Genomic DNA, 25,150 nt, shown 5'->3' on the forward strand with positions numbered 1-25,150 from the left:
TCATTTGTACTTTTTCATGTTATTTTGTGTGCTGCTTCATTTATGGAAATTTTGCCCAGCACAACTATATTTTCCTCCTTTCTTTTATTTTCTAGATTTTGTGACATAGATTGTGATATAATTTGCAAGGAAATTCAACTTTGTCATGAAGGGTTTTGCGTTTTTATTGTTTGCAATAGTGAGTTTAAAATAGTATTGGTTCTATGGGATTTAGGTCTTTTCTTTAGGTCATTCTAATGATATTCACTATAATATGCATTTACTAATGGCAAGCTTCACTGTTTTAACTTGTGACTCTGAAACCTGTGCTGTGGATCAGACAAATTCTATTAGACTTTCATTGAACTAACAGATGATCCTAAAGGACAAGTTGCATATGTTTAGTTAAAAGATGCCATTTCTTCAAGATAATCTTTTTCTATAGCAGTACATGCCATGGAAATTATGCTGAAAGTTGCATAATATAATCAATCATAATGCTATTAATTTTCATAAACTTCTTAGTTTCTCAGACCAGACTCGATTTCTGTGCCTACTTTTTAAAGAATGAATATTTTATCCTATCAGGATCTCAGGGGATGTGCACTTTTCAAAAAATAAAAAAAATACTTATTATAGTTTTCTATTTGAGAAAGTGTGTGTGGGGGAGAATATCTATATAGCTACACACCTGTCGATTTCTTCCAAGTGACCCATGTTGTATTTTGTCTCCCACACCACTCAGAATATAATAACTTATGACAACAGGCCTAACTGTTTGATTACAAACTGAAGTAAATTGTTGTGAGGCTGGCTTGGTTGCTTCAACCAGTAGGATGTGGGTTTAAATCCTAATGTTGGTGAATGTCTGTGAATGTTTTCAGATGAGAGATGAATTTTATTGCTTGATAAAATATTATCACTCTGCTATTTGAAATGTTGAACTAGTTTGAAAAAAGTACCGTGTTTGGCCTCCAAAGCAGAATTTCTGAGTTATCTGACCTTTTTATCTGCCTACAGTATTGATGTTCAATTGATTTATAAACTTTTATGTGTGGGATTTATATATATATATATATGTATTTTTTAAAAATTCCCTAGCTTTACTATTGCTTTTTTCTCTATGTTAAAATTCACATAAAATTAGTTTTGGAAGAAAGACTTGAATGGAAGACATGAGATATTCGTGTTTATCGAAAGAGCACATGGGTTAAATTTAGATTGAAAAACATTACTCTAAATATTTTATTTAAGTTAAGGGATATTACATCCCATATTGTTTCATAGCCGAATAAGAAACTCAAAAAGCTTCATGCTGAATATAGAAACTATATAAAGTTCGGCGAGTTCAAGCGTAAGCCAATACCTGGATAGTGCAACACATAACCCATTTGGTAGTGCAACACTGAGGCAACTCATAGCAAGGGTGGAGCAAGCTCCGATTGCTGTTCTTGGTATTTACTCATAAATCACATCTTAACTTAAATAATTTCACATCGCCGAATTGAAGCCTTTGGATCTTCATATAATTAGTAATTATTCTAAATATTTAATATATATTAAAAATTGTGAAAGTGATTAATATTTTATATTCCACAATCACTCAATAATATTTCATTTTAGCCAGTATGGTTTGGATGTGAAGTTGCAAAGAGGTTTGCTGGCAAACCAGGCTTGGAAGATCTAAATGCGTAAGTATTGTTACAGTGTAGTAAGCAGTGTTTCAGACTACTTAATAAAATACAGGTAGTATACCATGATTTATGTAGTAGTTATATTCCTGAAAAAAAATGATGCACAATTAAAACAGTATAAATTGAAGACCCCCCCCCCCACAGTGTTGATAGCAAATGCTATATTGTTAATAGACATTTTTCATTTGAAAATGTTTAATATGTTCTTTAAAAATATTTTAATAACAGAAAGACAAGCATATATATTAAATAATAAGTTTATAATACATTAAATATTATCAGAATGATGTAAATGTACTACCAGCGCTACTAAAGAATATTTAATTGACTTTTAAATTAAGAGAAATGCACAGTAAGTATTGCATTTGGCAGAAGTGAGCGCAAAAATAATTTCTAAACTTGCACTTAATTGTGTGAGTAAGGGATAGAGTTAATCCTTCTGCATTGGCTAGCTCACCTTCACTTGAAAAGCCCTGATAAAGGTTCATCACATCATAGAAGGGATTTTAACCTAGGTCTTTCCAGCCAAAGGTCATATCAATACCGACTAAGCTTTTGGAGGCTCTATGGAAAACATTTTTATAGATATTTACAAACATAATCTCAATTATGTCAGTTAGTAAAAATTTTGTTGATAAAGGGAATCAACTGCTAATCAGTACCTAGGTCAGTCTCATCTAGGATGCAAAAAACCTGCATAAAGATTTTTCACTTGAATAATAAGTTTATAATACATTAAAAATATTATCGGAATGAATGTAAATGTACTAACAGTGCTACTAAAGAATATTTAATTGGCTTTTAAATTAAGAGAAATGCACAATTAAATTAAGATTTAAATGCACTTAAAGGTAAGTTAGTCTCATACAGAGGTGACAGGGTTTTTCTGAAAATTTAGATGTTTAATCCCACGAAACAGGCAAACTGGCCAAATGATGGACAAAACTGCCTTATTGCATTAGCTGCTTTAGCTGTAAGCAAAAGACTCCAATTATATTGGGTTCTTGTGTATTATCCTCTTGGGGATACATTTAAGTGAATGATAATCTTTTTTGGTGACCTGGATATGCGGTTTCAAACAACTTTGGTTTTTCAGCCATTGCACATAAAAACTGCTATATACCATTTGAAATTACATGCAATTTCTCTAAAACTTGAAGACAAATAGGTATTTATTTCTATAAAAAATGATTGCATGTGTGAGTGTATTTTTTTTATTGTTTCACACTGTTCTGCTGGCACATACCATAGTAGGATCCTTTCATTTTTTTCTCTTCTATCAAAATTTATTTAAAGATTTTTCATTAAATTTCATTTCATTCTCATGTATATCATATTGCAATTCAGGATATTACTTCACTGGTATTTGCATTTTTGAAAGCTCCTTTACTTCATGTCATGGAAAAAAATTAATTATTTAAGGGCATCATGGGCCTTTAAAATGTTTCTTCATTAGAGACAGATGCTTAATTCTTCCCTCTCCCACAGCTTTGTGGTGCATTTGGTAGTGACAATACTATTGGAAAGACTTAGATATGGTGTGTCATATCTAAGTCTGATGAACATTTATAAGGGCTTTTCAATTAACTGTAAATTAGTGAGTAATATATAGGGGTGACAAGGTTTCTCCATGTCGCATCTCTAGCTTTTCATTGCACAAAACATGTAGCCTGACTAGGGAACATATGCAATTTCCTGATACAATAAACTTGCGACATAATGTTAGTTGCTCTGTCATAACATAGACAACCAGCTTTTCTTTGTTTAACAGAACTCCATCTATGTCAAGAATAATTTTCCTCTGCATGCATTTCAAATACTTAATTTCCTTGCTTCCTCTTCTCTCCTCCTCTCAAACTTCATCCTGTTACTCTTTCTGTAAAGTAACTTTTTCATAAGCCTATTCAAACAGTTAATATTCTCACCCTTACTCTGCGCAGTGGGGTTACTGTATGAGTTTCACTTCTTTGCTTTTCTCTATAACGATTTTGGTTTTCTCCCAAATATTTTTATTTCCTCAAAAATAGGCAAGCCAGTATGAGAAATAAAGCAATCAAAATGTATAATTCATTGATGCATTATGAGCTAATCTTTTTCAGCATCTAAACAAGATGGTTTCCTCTTGCCATAATAAATTTTCTAATGTAAATTCCAGAGTACAGGTTTAATTGTTCTGGCTTCCCTTCTTCTGTCTCTTTTCCTAATATAGGTGCCTTACAAACATGTAACTATCCTGGTCTAAGATCACACAAGAAAAGGTATGCAGAATGTTACACATATACCTACTACATTTTAGTATGAGGATATCATAAATACTATGTAAATTTTTAAATAATATTTGTTTTATTAGAGATCCTGTTAGACATGAATTATGTAATAATGTAACATTTTCTTGCAGTCATGATTTCAAGCTAGTCTTTGGAGTTGATGTGAATGTTGGTCTTAGTAAAGCTGAACGATTATTATATGGAGAGTCTTTGATGACACATGCAATGGTTTTTACTGCTGTTTCTCTTGACGTAAGTTACTTTATTCCATAATTAGAAAAATTTTGCTCATAAAAGATGAAATACTCTTATGTACACTAATGACATGTGTCTCAGAGTAGCAGAAAATGTATTATTCATTGTGGAATATATATATATATATATATATTAGTGGAGGATGACATTGTTTTGTTTCATTATACTAAAAGAACTACAGTTTGCCTCAAATTTTGCTACTGAAACTATCGTTGTTAAAAAGTCTTTCATCAATTCAGTTGTAACAATATCATTTCTTTTGATCTGAGAACTGATTTAAAAATTAACAATTGGGAAGATTACTGACTAAATAAAAATTTCGTTGGGTAGGTGACAGAAATTCCAAATAAGAGAGTTATTGAAAGATGTACAAATTGTCCGTGAAGTTTATTTTAGAAGAACCGTCTAATCCAAAATTGGCAGCTTAAAGGAACAAAAGCCTATTTCATCAATCTGCACTTCAAGAGAATTTAATGAGCCATGTAACTTTGATTGGCTTTGTAACAAGTTTTTGCCGGGAAGGAAAATAAATTATACTTGACAAGAAATTATATTCTTGTTTTCATCTTCATTTTGCCCAGCATGATCAAATAAAAGTTTGTATGTGAAGTATATTTTTGACTTAGGGTATATCTAATATACTTGGTGTATAGGTTCTATGATGTTTTATGTTATTGGGGAGAAGCATTACTTATCCAGATGAGTTTTAAACTTTATTTGAAGTATCATGGGCAGAGCTATACCCATGGACATACCAAGAACTAATTCAGTCACATAAGTATCATTACAACACTGGAACCATTTGTTGCAATTTTATTACTGGAAAGGGAAACTAAATTATCCTTGACAGGAATCTGCATTACTTTCATCCTTATTTTTAGCAAATTTGTTTTCATAATCTTCTCTCTTCCTAATATAGGTGCTCTTAGTAGTATTACTCTTCCCATAATTTGGCATACATGCTACAAAGTGAACATGCTGTGCATAATGAGATACAGGAAAACCTTGCTTAACATGAATATGATATGCACAATAATCAATTAGCACAACTGAATGAAATGATACTATTTCCCACTTTAAGCGAGTGATTAATCAGTTAATGCGAAATTTTACGTTACATGAAATTTTTTGTCACCAATCTGCAATGAGTGTGGCACCTGTCAGTGGCCAGCAAGATTCAGCATTTGACTCAAACTGTCATCGCAAGCATACGTGCAGATTGTTCTCTTGCTCAATCACTTTTCTTTCATTTTGTTTTAATTCAGATACTTCATCATCTTCATTATCATCAAATTCATGACATGTACCCTCAAGGGGTGTACAGGATATGATAGTACTACATGAAAAATTTACATCATTACTAACTTCCTATCTACAATTTTCCTCCAAATCAGTCTATTACTTGTCAAGACTCCAATATTATCATTATCAAATCTTATATTTCTTTCGTCTAAGGCACATTGTACCATATCAATCCACCTATATCTTGGTCTTCCTCTGGGTCGTTTTCCTGCCAACCTGGCAGAGAACACTTGTTTTGCTAATCTTTCCTCTCCCATTCTGTTTAAGTGACCATACCACCTGAGATTAGCTCTGCTAACACATTCTGGATGCCAACAACAAGTTCTTTCCGAATATCCTCGTTTTTAATATGATATTGCCATTGATGCCATCTATTCATGCCTATAATCTTTCTCAGGATTCTCATATCTGTGGTCTCTAGTCTTTGGTCAAGTGTTTTACTTTTGACCCCCCAAGCTCTCAGATCCATAAGTTAAAACTGGTTTGAACACTGTCTTGTATACAGCTAATTTAGTGTTCTGACTAATTTCTCTCTTATTCCATATGAATTTATTCAATTGACTTCCTACCATACCAGCTTTGTTGATTCTGTTGTCTATTTCCATATTTAATTTACCATCTTCACTTAAAATCGTGCCTAAGAAGTTGAAATGTTTTACTTGTTCCACAGGTTCCCTGTTCACAACACAGTTGACATTTTCAACAATTCTACCTATTTTCATTGTCTTTGTCTTTTTAATGCCGACCTTCATACCATATCACAACAGTTATTCAATTTAGTCTGGGAATCCTGCAAACTTGTAACGGATTTATTCAGAAGTATAGCATAGTCCGCATAAAGCAAAGAGCTGACATTAACATCTCCAATTCTGATATCATGTTTAATACCACATTCCTTCATAATGTGATCCATATAGATAATGAATAACAGAGGGGATAATGTACATCCTTCTCACACCAGATTTAACATGAAACAATCTTCCTGTATATCCTTCAGTTCTAACTGCCGACTTACAACTCAAATAAAGACTAAGTATTGCTTTATATAATGCCCCATTAACACCATATAACTGTAGCTTATTGAATAGCTTCTCTCTTGGCACCTTGTCATATGCCTTTTCCAGATCGACAAAACTTAAACACAGATCTTTGTTATATTCCCATGCTTTCTCAACTAATGTCGTAAAGTGAAGATCTGATCCTGACAGCCTGTATTTGGTCTGAATCCAGCTTGTTCTTCACCAAGTTTTTCTTTCACAATTCTTCTCAACCATTTCTCAAGTATACTTGCATAGATCTTGCCAGGAACACTCAGTAGGGAAATACCTCTGTAATTCTCACATTCAATTTTATTTCCCTTTTTATATATGGGCACTATTAGAGCTCTACTCCAATCATCGGGAATTCGTCTCTCTGTCCATGCTTTCTGAACTATGCAGTGCAGCCTCTGTAAGACTTTTATACCACCATACTTCAGAATTCTGGTCAAATATCATCTACTCCTGCTGCCTTTCCACATTTCAAGCCTTTGGCTTTTTCTACTAAAAGTATGGATATGTATTCCTGACTGTATGCCTGTTGAGTGTTTTTTACCACTGTGCTATCACTGCTTGTTTCATTTAGCAATTTTTTGAAGTAATTCTCCATACTTCAAGGATATCTTTTTCTCCTGTTTTCATGTCACCTTTATCATCTTTAACTCCTTTTACTGAACTGTTTCCTTCATTTCTAAGCTTCTTCAACAACCTCCAGAATATCTTACCACCTTCTTGATATTTATTTTCTATGTTCTTGCCAAAGTCCTCCCATGACTTTTGTTTAGCTGGTCTTACACAGTGTTTTGCTTTCTTACATTTGTCTCTGTATTCTCTAAGAGCAAAAGCTGATTTATTTGGCAGGAACTTTTGATATGATTTCTTCTTTTCCTTCACTGCCTCTTTAACTTCCTGTGTCCACCATGAAGTCCTGATTTTTCTATCCTTGCAGACAACCTCGCCACATGCCTCTTTGGCTGAATCAAACAGGGTTTTCTTCCACGCTTGCCACTGAATCTCCAAGGTTTGGTTTCTGTTCTCAAACGCTTTCATTTTTTCTTCAATAATCTTTGTGTATGTTAGTCTACAGTTCACATCTGAGAGCTGCTCAACTTTTATTCTCTTTAAAACTTTTGTACATATTATTCTTTTCAATATGAAATTCAATTTTATCCTGCTCAAGAATAAATAGCGATCGCTTCCAATTTCAAATCCTCTGTACACTCTGGTGTCCTGCACCAGGGAGAAAACATCGCTATCAACAATAACATAGTCAGTGAGACTTTTCTTATTCCTTGCCTCTTCTCTCCATGTGAATTTGTGCACATTTTTATGTTGGAACATGGTGTTAGTAATAACCAGTCCATGTCCTGAGCAGAAATCCAACAGGTATTTGCCATTATGATTAGCTTTGCTCTTTTCTCAAATTTTCCCCAAAATATTTTTGCATGTCTGACAATCATTTCCTACTCTGCTATTTAGATCCCCAACAAGGACCAACTTTTCCTTTTTCATTGTGTCAGTTGCTTTTTCTAAAGCATCAAAAAATTCCTCCACTTCTATCTTAGTAGAATCTTTTGTGGGACCATAGGCACAAATATGTTTCATTGTCCAGTTCCCATTCTCATATTTGCCAACATTACTCTACTTGAGACACTGCCATTCAAGAAGATTAGCCTCGTATTTTGTGTTGAATACTATGGCTATTCCTTCTTTTCCTTGATTGTCATTGCCTGAATATAACATTTTGTATTTATTGCTGAGAAAGATCTCACCAGTTTTTGTCTTTTTTGTTTCAGTCACCCCTATTATGTCGATCTGGTACTTATCTAATTCCTCAGCTAGCTCCATTTCTTTGCCATTCAGGCTTCCTATGTTGATAGTACCGATCTTTAACTCTGGTGATGTTGAGTTGGCGTGTGCTTTCAGATTTATTCCAGTAGCTGACTTTTCGCTGTTTGCCCTGGTTCCCTGGCAAAAACAACGGGTGGTTTGTTTAACCAGGCGACGCTCCAGTCGGCATGAAATTTTGTCATACCAGCATTTTTTATTTTGGTTTAACCAATAAGAATACAATTTGGTCGGCTAAATCCCAAAATGCCATCCCATCCCTGTTCGTTCAGTATCCAGGTAGATACCCAACAGGGTGCACCACGAGAAGGTGAGGATTGGACATTAGGTCAGAAGCCCTGGTCGGTTCTCCGCATTCCTTTAAAGGCTATGTGGAGGTCTCCTCTCAGTTATACAGCTTTGACCCTTAAGGCTCAGTTATCTCATTTGAAAACATCAGATTCATAAAAATAAAAAGGTGAGAGAAATTTAGTCAAAAGTTGAAGTGCATAGTAATGTTTTTGTTTTAATATGAGCATCATAGTTTAGTATGAATATGTTTCCTACTTGTCACTCATTACTCTTAGAAAGGAATGACTGCAAATATGGCCTTCAGAAAATTGATCTTACATTCTGACAAACATTGATGCATTCTCCTTCATTCCTCTACTGTAGAGACCTGTTTTATTGTTGAAAGGGACAAGTCAGTGAAATAAAAAAAAGAGTTGAAATTGAAACTTGTATATTCTATGTATATTCATAAATGAGATTAACATATTTCATTCAGATACAAATGGCCCTTGACTTACCTAAGTGTTATGTTCTTCGAATTTTATGTAAGTTAGATTTAATTCCCTTATCCATTAATCACACCCTAATTTTTATACATAAACATTTTAATGGTTATTTCTGTTAGTTTCAGCCACAGATTTTACTACATAGATTCTACAAATTGGATTTCAATATGTAATTACTAATGCAAAGTAATACAGCATAAATTGGATGAGAAAATAGTTTTTTTATTTTTATTTTATTTTTTTAAATTTCAATTTGGCCATTTCATCTTCCTTGTGAAAGTATCAAGAGATGACTGAATAGTGGCTTTTTTATTTTTATTTTATTTTTTTTTTTTAAGAACCATGGTTTTTAAGCAATCACTAACCCAATGTACAAACAGCTATAGTCTCCTCTTGTGCTGTTTGTACATTGTGTTAGTGATTGCTTAGAAACCATGGTTCTTTTTCCCCAGGCGCTACCCACATGTAGCACCTGGGAATCGATGTAAGAATCAAATTGACTATATTTTAATCAAGAGAAGATGGAGGACACTAATCAATAATACCAAAACACTGCCAGGTGCAGACTGTGGATCAGACCATCAATTATTAATTTGTAATTTAAAGATCCATCTGAAAGCAAACAAAAATAACAGCAACAAAAGATATGACTTTTCACAAATGGACAACAAATTTACGATGGACATTGAAGCAGAGCTCAAGAAACAAAAAAGCACACCAGGAACAAAGCATTGAATCATATTGGACACACCTAAAACAAACCATTGCAAAATATGCAGCGAAAAACATCCCAATAAAAAAGAAGAATGGCAGTCCATGGATTACAAAAGAAACCCTAGAACTAATTGAAAAGGAAACAAATTAAAACAACAGATTGGCAAAACCCAAATTACCTGAACCTGAATAAAACTATTAAGAAATCTTGTCAAAAAGATAAAAATAGCTATATCCAAAACATCTGTAAAGAAATAGAAAGACACTCCAACTCTAATGAAACAACAGATTTATTCAAGAAGGTTAAGGATATAACCAAAACTTAATATAATTACAGAGGAAAACGGCATGATCGTAAATGCCACTAATGACATAGCCAGAAGATGGAAAGAATATTGTGCCGAGCTTTACATGGACCCGGTTATTCAACAAGAAGACAAAGGAGCTATGGTAACCGGAGTAACCATAGCTTCTACTTCACTTTTGAGTAACCGGAGATACTCAAAAGTGAAGCAGAACAAGCAATCAAAAAATTGGGGAATAACAAAGCCCCAGGTCCTAATTTAATACTGGCTGAAATGCTGAAAAACCTTGGAGAGAATGCAGTCAGCTGGATACATGATTTATGCAACAAAATCTTGAAGACTGGAAGATAGCCAAATGACTGGACTAGTTCCACCATTATCCCAGTCTACAAGAAAGGCAATCACAATAAATGTGAAAACTACCGCACCTTTGCCCTTATCTCATATACCAGCAAGATTTTACTACACATTATTAAGGAAAGGTTACAGTTTTATAGATCATCAGATCTCAGAAGAACAAGCAGGATTCAGAAAAGGTCGAAGAACTAGAGATCATATATTTAACATCAGACAAATAATCTAAAAAGCAAGGGAATTCAACTTAAGCCTTTATTTATGCTTTATAGATTACTCTAGGGCCTTCAACTGTATGAGATGGGATATTTTATGGAACATCATGCAAGAATCAGGAATATCAAACCCATCTAGTAACCCTCATAAAGAACTTATATCAACAAAATCAAGTAACAGTAAGAATTGAAAACTCGGTGTCCCCTGCATTCCAATTTGAAAAAGGTTCAAGACAAGGATGCATACTCTCACCATTACTATCAACCTTTTCAGCGAAACTATAATAAAATGATCTCTAGAAAAGTGGAATGGAGGCATTAAATTAGGTGGCCGAACAATCACCAACTCCAAGGTAATTGAAATTGTCGACAATTTCAATTACCTTGGAGTGATAATAACAAAAAAAGATGGATGTAAAAAAAAAAGAGATAAGAAGAAGAACAGCACTAGCTAAGAAAGCGATGACTGATTAACTAAGATCTGGAAAGACAGGCACATCTCCAAAAAGACCAAAATTAAGCTTGTAGAAACTTTAGTTTATTTGATCTTTCTCTGTGCTTCTGAATCTTGGATAATGACAAAAGATGACAGAAGAAGAATTGAGGCATTCGAGCTCTGGTGTTGGAGAAGATTGTTAAGAGTGTCTTGAACAGAAAAATGAACAAACAAAAGTATCCTAGAAGAACTGAATATCCACAAAAGACTGATAAACATAATTGACAAGAGAATAGTGCAATATTTTGGACACATATGTAGAAGGGAAGGCAACTGCCTGGAAAAAATAATCATCCAGGGTAAACAGTGTGAGAAAAGAAAAAGTGGAAAACCACCCTATAGGTGGGTTGACCAAATATTAAGAATCACTGGACTTAAACTAGAACAATCAATAAGAGAAGCAAATGGCAAAGCATCATCAGGAAGGTCATGAGTCCTGAGACATGAGGAGATCCGAGAGAGAGAGAAGAACCATGGGGATTAGGATCCATTAAAAAATATATATAGCACACTAAAACTTTGTGGCACCAAACCACTAAAACTATTGCATATCCATGTTGAAAGCAAGACTGAGGAAAGTGTACATGTTTGCCACTTGGACTGCCAGCCTTCAGAAGACCAAATTTATTTAAATAACGAAACCTGTGGTGCGATCATAATTAAAAGAAACATACGTATTAATCACAGTGAAAATTATTTAATTGTAAATGTTTCATCCTAAGTATCTTAGGACATCATCAGTACTGATATGATGACATCATGATACTTAGGATGAAATATTTACAATTAAATAATTTTCACTGTGGATAATACGTGTGTTTCTTTTAATTCAAATTTATTTAAGTTGGGAACTACTGTATGTGTAATATTTTCAACTTTAATATCAATATACACTGCAGTGATCTTTTTAATGTAGCCATCTGTATAATAAATACAGTCATCCTTGGTTGTGGCACAGGTATAAGGGGAACTTGTAAACACCTACATCATAATGCTGACTATGGTATAAAATAGGTCACATCACCCCGTGAAGTTTTTATATGATTCTCAGTTTAATTTTTACTTAAAGTATTATCATCAATGACAACATTCCTAATATCTAAGGGGGTGAACAGGATATTATGATAGTTCTACATGAAAAGTTAACATTGTTACTAGTTTCCTATCGACACTTTTTCTCCTCCAAATTAATCTGTTACTTGATAGGACTCCAATATTATCATATTTTTTGGATACTTAAGATATAAATCAATCATCATTTTATAATCAAATAAGCTGAAAAAGGTTCAAAGTTTACCAGAGAGCTTATGAGATCATAATTTTCAGAATTGGAGTTGCTTGGTTTGCACCACTTAACTCATACTCTGCCAGGAGCTTGTATATTCATCTTTATTAGTGCTTTTGATTAAGGTTTCACTGGCCTGACAGCTGTTCTGAATTATTGGTTCTTATCAGAACATAGAGAATCCTTAACGTGACAAAACCTTTGTTTAATAACCAATGTTCTGGCACAACGGATTGATTGGACCTGTGGTTCCTTATCCTTTTGTTTTATCTTGCCCATTATGGGCTATTGGTAGTAAGTTTTTTAATAAACAAAACTTTACCTGTTGGTTAGGAATTTTGGGGTCTTTTGTCCTAAAGATATTTGTTCATTGTAGTCTATCACTAGGTCGTAGACTACAATGGACTTGGGATATTATTGAGCCTTTGGCTTGCTTATTGTGAGCTTCTGGTAGTGAGCTTAAAAACGCATTGAATTCAGTATGATTTTGGGACACTTGTCTTATAGAGTCATGTTCACTAGTATGCCATTTGGCAGATTGATGAATTAGGGTGGACAGCAGCATTTGTAAAAATTATATAAAGAATTTTGCAGCTGTTTTGTGTAAGTTTTTGATCTGAGGGACACCTGCTTCTTGGCAAAGCTGTACATTTCTTATGAACAACTGTGCTTTGAATGCTCTTCATAAGCATTTGTTCTGAATTGTCTGCAGTTTAATAACATTCAAATCCATTGTGTAACTCCAGGTGGATGAGCCATATGTCAGGACTGGCCTGATCAGCAACTTGTTTAGGAGTAGTTTAAATTTTGTACTTAATCAGTTGAGCAGTGGGTATAGTTGACTTATTGTCCTATTTGTTTTTGAGCAGACTTGATCGACATGGGTTGTGTGAGGAAGCCTTTTATTTGGTTGTACTCCTAAGTATTTAGTTACTAGTTGCTATGAAATGGGATGCCAAAAACATTACTACTTTGCCCCCTGGGAATGCTTGTCTTTTTGTGAGTAGCACTGTAGTGCTCTTGTCTACATTGACATCAATTTGTCATTTTTTTGAACCATTGTTCTAATTCTGAGAGATGAGGGAGCATACCATTATTATAATGCTGTCTGAATACAGGGCTATGGTTGTGACAACTGTGCATGGGATGTGAGCCACATAAATGACAAAGAGCAGAAATGATAGCAGGGAGCCCTGGGGAATTCCTGCTGTGATTTTTGCATTTGGACAAACTGATTCACTGCAGCCTCACTCAGAATTTGCCGTGTTTGACCAGTCTAAGTGGGAATTTGGCCTCGAGTTTTGGGGGGGAGGGGGGGGGAAGCCCATTGTGCCATGTTTTGAATTTGAATGCTTGCACAGCATCCAGGAAGATTGCATCTGTATTCCACTTCTAATTATACCCTATATATAAATGTTTTCACGAGTCCAAGAAGTTGTTGTACAGTGGAGTAGTTTTCGAAAATTCAAATTGCTCATCAGAGATGAGATTTAATTCTTTTGTGACTTTCTGCAGTATACTATTATCTCTCAGCTATATTTCCTGTTTAGGGATTATGAGTACATCATCTGCTTAATGGTTTAATGTTTGGTCTCAAGAGCAAGGTTTCTGGCAGTATAAAAAATAGATGAAAATACAAAAAAAATATAAAATCACAACTAAAAAAAAAATAAAAAATATAAAAATCCAAATTATACTCATGCACGCTTACAGCGTGCATGAGTATAATTTGGATGACATGGTTTTTCTAGGCTGTCAACAAAAGCTGAAGCTTTTGCTGACAGCAAAATCTGCTTTTCCATGCTTGAAATTGACTTCAATTTCAAGCATGGAAAAGCTTTTGGGACAATTTTTCTTTGAATCAATGGTTGGAACAGTCGATTCATGTAGAGTGTCATTAGTTTTGCTCAGCTGACTGTTAGGAACCAATTTGGGATATTTTCTGAGCCTAGTTGGAGTAAAATTGAGTTATTGACAGAGTTGGGATCATCCATCAAGCTTATTTGGGTGCAATGTTTTGGGGTATCGCTATATCATGGACATCAAGAAGTCCTGCAGTGTTGTACCATGGGTTCTGAAGGTCCTAGGATCACAGCGTTCCTAGCAGTAGCAAAGTTGTTAAGGACTCCTCTGTTTTATTTTGTAGTTTTACTATTTCAGACTGAGTGCTTGATGTCAGGTCTCTTACTATCAGCATTGCTTGGTAGCAGTATCTAGAATTTTCATTAAATTTTTTTCCAGTGACTACATGTTTGAAGATTTATATACAGAGTGTATTTTCAGGGGGCCTGCATTTGAAGTCTGACCTCTGCCCAATAATTTTTGTGTTGTTAGCGGGGAATTTATAATTTCTTTGTGTTGGACAAAGATGGCCATGCTGCTCCCCCCGGGGGGGGGGTTGTTGGCTTGTTGGAGGTGCATTTCGTTTACAAGGATTACCACAGCATTGTAACAAGTCATAAATTCTTGTATTCATTTTGATAAATTATGGAAACTGCTATCTCGTTAAGAATAATTGTTAATTTCCCGACATTTTGACCTTCATATTAAGGTTATTGTCTGAAGTATGCACATATATACAGAGGCAGTCTACATTACAATTCAAATAGTATGCAAAAGTGACAATGATTTGATCAACATTCTACAGGCCTGAACCTCTAGTGAAGAAAAAAAAAACTTTACATCAAAGCTATATCCTATTTTTTATAACATGGAGACTAAATTCACATTATCTTTTAATAATGGCAGCCTAATCAATAATTTCACATAAGTGTTTGTTTTATTAAGGCTAAGATTCTGGTTTTTTTTTACTAAGTAATTTAAGGAAATTACAATGTCACTAGGATATACGTTAAAATAAATTTTAATATACTTCACTATTTCGGCAACATCACGTTGCCATTTTCAAGAAACTTAAGAACAAGACATGTGCACGCAGGCACAACAAACAGTAAATGAGCTGTTTGTTTTTCCACGAGAATTTCACGAGAATTAAGATTCTGGAGTACTAAATTCCAAATTATAATCTATAGTAAACTCTTAGAACAACAGGATATGCGGGTAGAATATGTGCCATATATATTCTTAGGATTTTTAGACCATCACTATTGTTTGAATTAGATTGTTGATTAGAATTTCACACGCCTCCTTAAATTTGCACTCATATAATGTTTATGTGCCATGTAATGAACAGGTGCTTTTCCAGTCAATTCCATGTAGAGTATTCTGGGCATGATCAGAAAAGCTAGATTTATTAAATTTAATGTATCATTTATGTTCCTTTTTCCAGATAGGAATCATGTGTCCAGTTTTGCCTGTATAAGGCAAGTTAGGTGCACTGAACAGTATACTCCAGAGGAGTTTTAATTTTTCAGGAGGTTATAAGGTTGTTTTTGTGTTTATCTGATATCCCTTTAATGTATTGAATGGCTATAGTGATAATGTAATCCAGTTTATTTTTATTATTAGGTGCAGTCTTGTGAATAATTTTGTTTATAGCATTTTTGCCATTTTTAGGAAAGTATTGCTGATAATTTTTAATGAATGCTTAAGTGCTTGCTCATTGGAGCAAATTGCAGCCGGCCTGGTTGACCAAGTAGTTAGTGTATCCACTCCCCAGCTAAAAGGCTGCGGGTTCGAATCCCGCTGTGGGCATGGATGTTTGTGATTGTCTGTGAAAATATTAGTGGTGGTGGTGGACAGTAGGTGGCATTGGTGTAGCGATGATGGTAGATGGGTTCATTGTAATTTGCAGAGATGGATAGTTGTAGAGCAGGTACCCTCCCTCGACGAGTCTTTGAACTCCCTGGAGGTGTCACGTAATAATAATAAAATCTTTAAAGCCCTGTATTTTAGTGTATGACACCTACATTTTGTGTGTGTGTGTGTGTGTATTGGCCAGTATGTGTATACTTCTGGCAGTCTTTCTTTCACTATTTACCATAAGGAAGATATGATAAATGTATCTAGAAATGGAAGTGTCTTCTGACTTTCAGTTGTGAATTGTATCCATTGGTGTTGTTTGTTCAGGTGGCTGAGGAAGGTATCTAAAGTCTGGCAGCTGTGGAACGACATAACGAAAATATTGTCATTGTACCTAAGCCTAGAAAACCATTATACCTAAGTACATTGTACCTAAGAATGATACTTTAGGTACCTAAGTACCTAAAGACATTGTACCTAAGCCTAGAAAACCCAAGATTACTTGGGTTTTCAAGTAAAAGAATCTAGAGTATATTGCTCAAAAGTTTCTATATAAAAGTGTGCATTTGAGAGGGGAGGATAACAGTGACCCCTATGGCTGTGCCTTCTTTTTGCAGGTAAAAAGTATTTTGCCACACAGAATAACCAGAATGTAGTACAATGGCAAAGAGCACCTTGATATTGAGTGGGAATTTGTCTTGTAAAAGAAGAAGAATTGTGACTCATTGATTGGGACATTTGTGAAAAGGGCAGATACGTCAGAACTGACTAATAATTCATTTTTATTAAGTAATTACTCGTTATTTTGTTTAAAAGCTGCTTTACTTCATTACATTTTTCTCTATATTCCATTAGGACATATGATGACACTCTCTAGGTTATATGCTTTCTTCTTTTCAATAACTGCATCTTTAATTTTCCCAAGTCCCTCTACGGAGTTCAGATGTTTCTATTCTTTTAAACAATTTCTTAGTATGCATGACACTTATTCATTCAGTGTTTTCTTTAGAGTTGCACTGAGGCTTTAAGGTTTGGTTCTTGTTTTCAGTTTCATTTTTTTGTGATTAATATTAATATATTTGAGTACATTTCTCCTCTGAAAGCAGCCCAACTGTGATTCTTTTTAAAACATTCTTTTGCCACTTCATTTTCAGTGTGATATTCAGTTTCATCTTGTCCAGAAATAAATTATAATAACTTCTTGTTTCAAATCTCTTGTATGCTCTTAGGTCCTGAACTGACATGAAGATATCATTGTCAACAGTAATATAATCCATAAGACTTTTCTTATTTCTTGTGTTTTCTCTCCACGTGAATTTGATTTTTATGCTAGAACATGCTGTTAGTAATGACTAGTCCATGTCATGGACAGAATCTAGCAGGTACCCAACATTATTATTAGTCCTTTGCTTTCTTTTCTTTTTTTTTTTTTCAAATTTTCCCAAACATTCCTATATGTCTGATGTTCATTTCCTACTCTTCGTGTGAATTTGATCTTTATGCTGGAACATGCTGTTAGTAATGGCTAGAAACTAGCAGGTGCCCAACATTATTATTAGTGCTTTGGTTTTTTTTCAAAATTTCCCCAAACATTCCTATACATCTGATGCTCATTTCCTACTCTGCTGTTTTGATTTCCTACAAGGACCAACTTTTTTTTTTTCCAACTACCTTTGTATTTCATTTATTTGGCATTGGTGGCAAATTACTCAAAAAAATTCCTCCACTTCTTCCATGGGACCATAGGCACATAAATCTCCTTGTCCAGTTCCCCATTATGATATTCACATCACTCTGCTTGATATTGCATACTATTTAAGGTTATCCTCATATTTAGTGTTGAATAATACCATAGCTACTTCTTCCTTTCTCTATTCATTATTGCCTGTTGAGTATATCTTTTATTTATTTAGAATAATTGCACGTACCCCTCCCCCCCCCTTAAACCCAATACCAATTATGTGGATGTGGTACCTCTCCAATTCTTCTGTCAGTTCTACTTTATCATTGATGTACTTCTTATGTTGATTATCTTGAATTCTGCTGATATTGAATTGGATTTTGTAGTAGCTGACTTTTACTGTTTCCGTATTGTTCTCTGATGAAAACAGCTGGGGCTGTGTTTAATCAGACGATGCCCCATCCTGCATGAAATTCTATCATGTTGTACCATCGTTTTTGTATTGGGTTAAGCCAGTAAGATTACGGTTTAAGAATTATCAACACATTAGCACAAGAATATTTTATCATCATCATCATCATCATCATCAAATTCCTGACATATACCCTCAAGGGGTGTACAGGATATGATATTACTAAATGAAAAATTTACATCATTACTAACTTCCTATCTACAATTTTCCTCCAAATCAGTCTGTTACTTGTCAAGACACCAGTATTATCATTATCAGATCTTATATTTCTATTGTCTAAGGCACATTGTACCGTATCAATCCACCTATATCTTGGTCTTCCTCTGGGTCGTTTTCCTGCCAACCTGGCAGAGAACACTTGTTTTGCTAATCTTTCCTCTCCCATTCTGTTTAAGTGACCATACCACCTGAGATTAGCTCTGCTAATGCATTCCTGGATGCTGACAATGTCAAGTTCTTTCCTAATATCCTCATTTTTAATATGATATCGCCATTGATGTCATCTGTTCACCCCTATAATCTTTCTCAGGACTCTCGTATCTGCAGTCTCTAGTCTTTGGTCAAGTGTTTTACTTCAGACCCAGCTCTCAGATCCATAAGTTAAAACTGGTTTCAACACTGTCTTGTATACAGTTAATTTAGTGTTCCGACTAATTTCTCTCTTATTCCATATGAATTTATTCAATTGGCTTCCAACCATGCAAGCTTTGTTGATTCTGTTGTCTATTTCAATATTGAATTTGCCATCTTCAGTAAAAATCGTGCCTAAGTAGCTGAAATGTTTTACTTGTTCCACAGGTTCTCCATTCACAACACAGTTGACATTTTCAACGATTCTACCTATTTTAATTGTCTTTGTTTTTTTATTGCTGAACTTCATACCATACCTATTACAATGGTTATTCAATTTAGTCAGGGAATCTTTCAAGCTTGTAGCAGATTTATTTAGAAGTATAACATCATCCACATAAAGCGAAGAGCTGACATTAACATCTCCAATTTTGATATCAGGATTAATACCACTTTCCTTCATAATGTGATCCATATAGATAATGAATAACAGAGGGGATAATGTACATCATTGTCTCACACCAGATTTAACATTAAACCATCTTCCTGTACTTCCTTCAATTCTAACTGCCAACTTACAACTCAAATACAGACTAAGTATTGCTTGATATAATGCCCCATTGACACCATATAACTGTAGCGTATTGAATAGCTTCTCTCTTGGCACCTTGTCATATGCCTTTTTCAGATCGACAAAACTTAAATATAGATCTTTGTTATATTACCATGCTTTCTCAACTATTTGTCGTAAAGTGAAGATCTGATCCTGACAGCCTCTATTTGGCCTGAATCCAGCTTGTTCTTCACCAAGCTTTTCTTTCACTATTCTTCTCAACTGTTTTTCAAGTATACTTGCATAGATCTTCCCAGGAACACTCAGTAGTGAAACACCTCTGTAATTCTCACATTCGGTTTTATTTCCCTTTTTATATATGGGTACAATTAGAGCTCTACTCCAATCATCGGGAATTCGTCCCTCTGTCCAAGCTTTCTGAACTATGCAGTGCAGCCTCTGTAAGACTTTTATACCACCATACTTCAGTATTTCTGGTCAAATATCATCTACTCCTGCTGCCTTTCCACATTTCAAGCCTTTGATGGGCTTGAAATGTCGAAAGGCATTTCAAGCCCATCAAAACTTTCTACTTCAAGTATGGATATGTATTCCTGACTGTATGCCTGTTGAGTGTTTTTTTACCACTGTGCTATCACTGCTTGTTTCATTTTGCAATTTTTCGAAGTAATTACTCCATACTTCAAGGATATCTTTTTCTCCTGTTTTCATGTCACCTTTATCATCTCTTAACTCCTTTTACAGTACTCTTTCTCCATTTCTGAGCTTCTTCAACAACATCCAGAATATCTTACCACCGTATTGATGTTTATTTTCTGTGTTCTTGCCAAAGTCCTCCCATGACTTTTGTTTAGCTAGTTTTACACAGTGTTTTGCTTTCTTACATTTGTCTTTGCATTCTCTAAGAGCAAAAGCTGACTTATTTGGCAGGAACTTTTGATGTGCTTTCTTCTTTTTCTTCACTGCATCTTTAACTTCCTGTGTCCACCATGGAGTTCTGATTTTTCTATCCTTGCAGACAACCTCACCACATGCCTCTCTGGGTGAATCAATCAGGGTTTCCTTCAAGGCTTGCCACTGAATCTCCAAGGTTTGATTCCTGTTCTCAAACTCTTTCATTTTTTTTTCAATAATCTTTGTGTATTTTAGTCTACAATTCACATCTGAGAGCTGCTCAACTTTTATTCTCTTTAAAACTTTCTTACATGTTATTCTTTTCAATATTAAATTCAATTTTATCCTGCTCAAGACTAAATAGTGATCGCTTCCAATTTCAAATCCTCTGTACACTCTGGTGTCCTGCACCAGGGTGAAAACATCACTATTAACAACAACATAGTCAATTAGACTTTTTTTATTCCTTGCCTCTTCTCTCCATGTGAATTTGTGCACATTTTTATGTTGGAACATGGTGTTAGTAATAACCAGTCCATGTCCTGAGCAGTAATCCAACAGGTATTTGCCACTAGTATTGGCTTTGCTCTTTTCTCCAAATTTTCCCAAAATATTTTTGTATGTCTGACAATCATTTCCTACTCTGCTATTTAGATCCCTAACAAGGACCAACTTTTCCTTTTTCATTGTGTCAGTTGCTTTTTCTAAAGCCTCAAAAAATTCCTCCACTTCTACCTTAGTAGAACCTTCTGTGGGACCATAGGCACAAATAAGTCTCATTATTGAATTCCCCATTCTGATATTTACCCACATCACTCTACTGGAGACTGCCTGCCATTCAAGAAGATTAGCCTTGTATTTTGTGTTGAATACTATGGCTACTCCTTCTTTTCCTTGATTGTCATTTCCTGAATATAATATTTTGTATTTATTGTTCAGAAAGATCTCACCAGTTTTTGTCTTGTTTGTTTCAGTCACCCCTATTATGTCGATCTGGTACTTATCTAATTCCTCAGCTAGCTCCATTTCTTTGCCATTCAGGCTTCTTATTTTGATAATGTGTTGTGAAGAATGTACAAGAACATCAATTGTACATTCTTCACAACAAATCCAATAAGTCTGGATTGGTGCAACACGAGATAGAGACAAGCCAGAACATTCTCTGCACCTCCTACACAGATGTCACTATAAATTCAAACGTCTATTCAAAGAGAGTACTGAGGCTTTACTTCAACGCCCTAACTTGAATCTAAATGATTGCCTATCCATGTCAAAAAGTATGGGAGAGTGTAACCGGATAACATACTAAGTTTTTTTTTTTCTTCAGTTGAGACCTTCTAATTCTTACATTAGTCAACACTATTTTTAATTGAATTTATAAATTAAGATCTTTATATGAAATTGTGAATTGATACCTATAATTTATTTATCACTCTGAATGAAATTTACCTCTCTTTAGTACTTAGCAATGTAACATCACGTGGCTCGTTCTACTTTTGAATGATCAATTGTTTGTATTCCACCTTGTAAAAACTGTTGTTATCAAGCCACTGATACTGAAAGGTTGGTCAAGCCAGCAAAGGTTGGTTGATTGGTATAGCCTCTGCTACTAATGGCTCGCAAAAAGTTAAGCAAGTTTGAGCACAGTTAGTAGTTGGAAGGGATCAATCGTTTGATGCTGTTGGCACACTCTCCCTCGATGAGTCTTTGGGACTCCCTGGAGGTGTCACATAATAATGATAATGATAATATTTCGCAAATATTAAAATATTCTTTTGCTACCATGTTGATAATGCTTAATTTCATGTCACAAGTGTCTCTCAAGAATAGAATTCTGTTCCTACATGGGGAAAGCTTTAACAAAAAAAACTGTTAAACTATCTGTAATACAAAGTAAGCTATAAGTGAGGGTCATTTTTCTAAAAAGATGCTGCAATAATCAGATTATTCCTAACTTCGCTAAGATAAAAGAAACCATTAAATCTCCTGGAGCTCATAAAATCTACAGGAACACCAGCTTAGCTTTAATCCATAATCAACTCAGAGCAGCTAAACATGATCTTGCTATTAACAATCGTCATGTTGCTGATCTCCAAACTTTTATCTCTGCAAACTTAGACCCACAACTTTCCAACATAGTTCTTAATCTGGCTAAACGCTCTATACAATGTTCATTTAAAAAACACAATCGACATCTAAACCGCAAATTTGATGTCCTTGTTTCTAGACAAATCAAGCCTTTCCATGTTCCAGATAATTGGGTCATCAACTTGTCCGGTTGCCCTTTAACGAGTAGTGAAATATTCATCCTCTCTAAAGGACACGATTTTGCTATATTCCCTAAAAAGATTCCTTATTTAGATTTCCTGGTTAACATCGAATGGAACCTAAGTCATCTCTCCAGTGAAAAGGCTAATTCTCTCTACTAGAAGTTGCTTCTACGCCACTTAAAGCCAAGCTTCCTCCTTCCAACATATTTCCTTCTGAAAAGAAAGCGCTACATTCCTTAAGAAGCAACAGTCACCTTGTTATCACTAAAGCAGATCAAAAATTCACAAAACAGACATTCCTCTCCGTTCTATAGTTGACTGTATTGATTCACCCTTACCACATAACCAAATATTTAGCGAAATTATTGAAATCACATATAGGCCAATCACGCACTTTTTTGAAAAACTCTTCTGATTTCTTAAACAAATTAAAAAATATTTCATTACAACCTACTGATCTTTGCGTAGAAGTTTGGTGAGCTTTGATGTAGAATCTCTATCCACCAATGTACCTCTCAAAGAGACTACATTTACTTGCTGACATTTTTCCACAAGATATCGTAAATTATTCGATTTCGTGATGCACTCTGGATATTTCTTTTGTTAAAACAAATTCTATGACCAAGTGGAAGGAACAGCCATGGGAAGTCGACTTTTACCTGCTCTAGCCAACTTTTATTTGGAACATCTAGAAGACATCCTTTTTTCATCTATATTCCCTCAACCTTCTGTTTGGGTTAGATATATAGACGACATTTTTTCAGTGTGGCCTCACAACAGAGATTCCTTACCTTCCTTTTTAGCCAAAATCAATTCTTTTCACCCTCATATCAAGTTTACCATGGAGATTGAAAAAGACAACAAGTTATCCTTTTTAGACATCCTTCTAATCCGCTCACCTTCAGGTATTCTGACAACAGTTTACAGAAAACTCACTTTTACTGGACGTTACAGTCTCACACAATCCGCCCATCATTATTATCAAAAAAAAGGAATCATGAAATGTTTAATTTGATGAACTACAACTAACTGCTCAACTCCCCACGAATTACAGAAAGAACTTTCAACTATCAAACATTACATGAAATTAAATGGCTTCTACGAAAAGACTACACAACATCTATTCGATTCTTACAATCCAATCCAGAACAACAAAGAATCAATATGTCGAGTTCCAATTCCATATATTTCTAGAATTTCAGAACCAATTTCAAGAATTCTGAAGAAATATGAGACCTCCACATAGCCTTTAAAGGAATGCGGAGAACCGACCAGGGCTTCTGACCTAATGTCCAATCCTCACCTTCTTGTTGTGCACCCTGTTGGGTATCTACTTGGATACTGAACGAGCGAGGATGGGCTGGCAATTTGGGATTTAGCCGACCAAATTATATTCTTATTGGTTAAACCAAAATAAAACATGATGGTATACAACATGACAAAATTTCATGCCGGCTGGGGCGTTGCCCGGTTAAACAAGGCCCCCGTTGTTTTCGCCAAGGAACTATGGCGAACAATGAAAAGTCAGCTATTGAAACAAATCTGAAAACACACCCCAACTCAACATCACCGGAGTTAAAGATCGGTACTATCAACATATAATCACGAAATAAGAAGCCTGAATGGCAAAGAAATAGAGCTAGCTGAGGAATTAGATAAGTACCAGATCGACATAATAGGGGTGACTGAAACAAAAAAGATAAAAACTGGTGAGATCTTTCTGAGCAATAAATACAAAACGTTATACTCAGGCAATGACAATCAAGGAAAAGGAGTAGCAGCCATAGTATTCAACACAAAATATGAGGCTAATCTTCTTGAATGGCAGTCAGTCTCAAGACTCAAAGACATACAAAGCTAATAATAATGGCAAATATCTGTTGGATTTCTGATCAGGACATGGACTGGTTATTACTAACACCATGTTCCAACATAAAAATGTGCACAAATTCACATGGAGAGAAGAGGCAAGGAATAAGAAAAGTCTCATTGACTATGTTGTTGTTGATAGTGATGTTTTCACCCTGGTGCAGGACACCAGAGTGTACAGAGGATTTGAAATTGGAAGCGATTTAGTCTTTTTATTTAGTCTTGAGCAGGATAAAATTGAATTTCAGTCTTGAGCAGGATAAAATTGAATTTCATATTGAAAAGAATAACATGTAAGAAAGTTTTAAAGCGAATAAAAGTTGACCAGCTCTCAGATGTGAACTGTAGACTAAAATACACAAAGATTATTGAAGAAAAAATGAAAGAGTTTGAGAACAGGAATCAAACCTTGGAGAATCAGTGGCAAGCCTTGAAGAAAGCCCTGATTGATTCAGCTAGTGAGGAATGTGGTTAAGTTGTCTGCAAGAATAGAAAAATTTGAAGTCAAAGGGGCAGTGAAGGAAAAGAAGAAAGCATATCAAAAGTTCCTGGCAGATAAGTCTGCTTGTGCTCTTAGAGAATACAGAGACA

General features: G+C 34.8%; 1 protein-coding gene across 2 annotated transcripts in view; it reads left to right on the plus strand.

Annotated features, from left to right (window-relative positions):
- LOC150100769 (bleomycin hydrolase) overlaps positions 1–25,150 on the plus strand; it is a 157,828-nt gene that overhangs the window by 103,134 nt on the left and 29,544 nt on the right. For both annotated transcript variants that reach the window (XM_090401341.1, XM_090401342.1), the window contains exons 8-9: positions 1,603–1,670; positions 4,072–4,192. In XM_090401341.1, coding sequence (XP_090257467.1) covers positions 1,603–1,670; positions 4,072–4,192 — 189 coding nt within the window. The remainder of the gene's footprint in view (positions 1–1,602; positions 1,671–4,071; positions 4,193–25,150) is intronic.

This window comes from Typopeltis vanoorti, chromosome 12 (assembly GCF_054136105.1).
Source record: "Typopeltis vanoorti isolate ZY-2024b chromosome 12, IOZ_Tvanoo_1.0, whole genome shotgun sequence".
Lineage (NCBI taxonomy): Eukaryota > Metazoa > Arthropoda > Arachnida > Uropygi > Thelyphonidae > Typopeltis > Typopeltis vanoorti.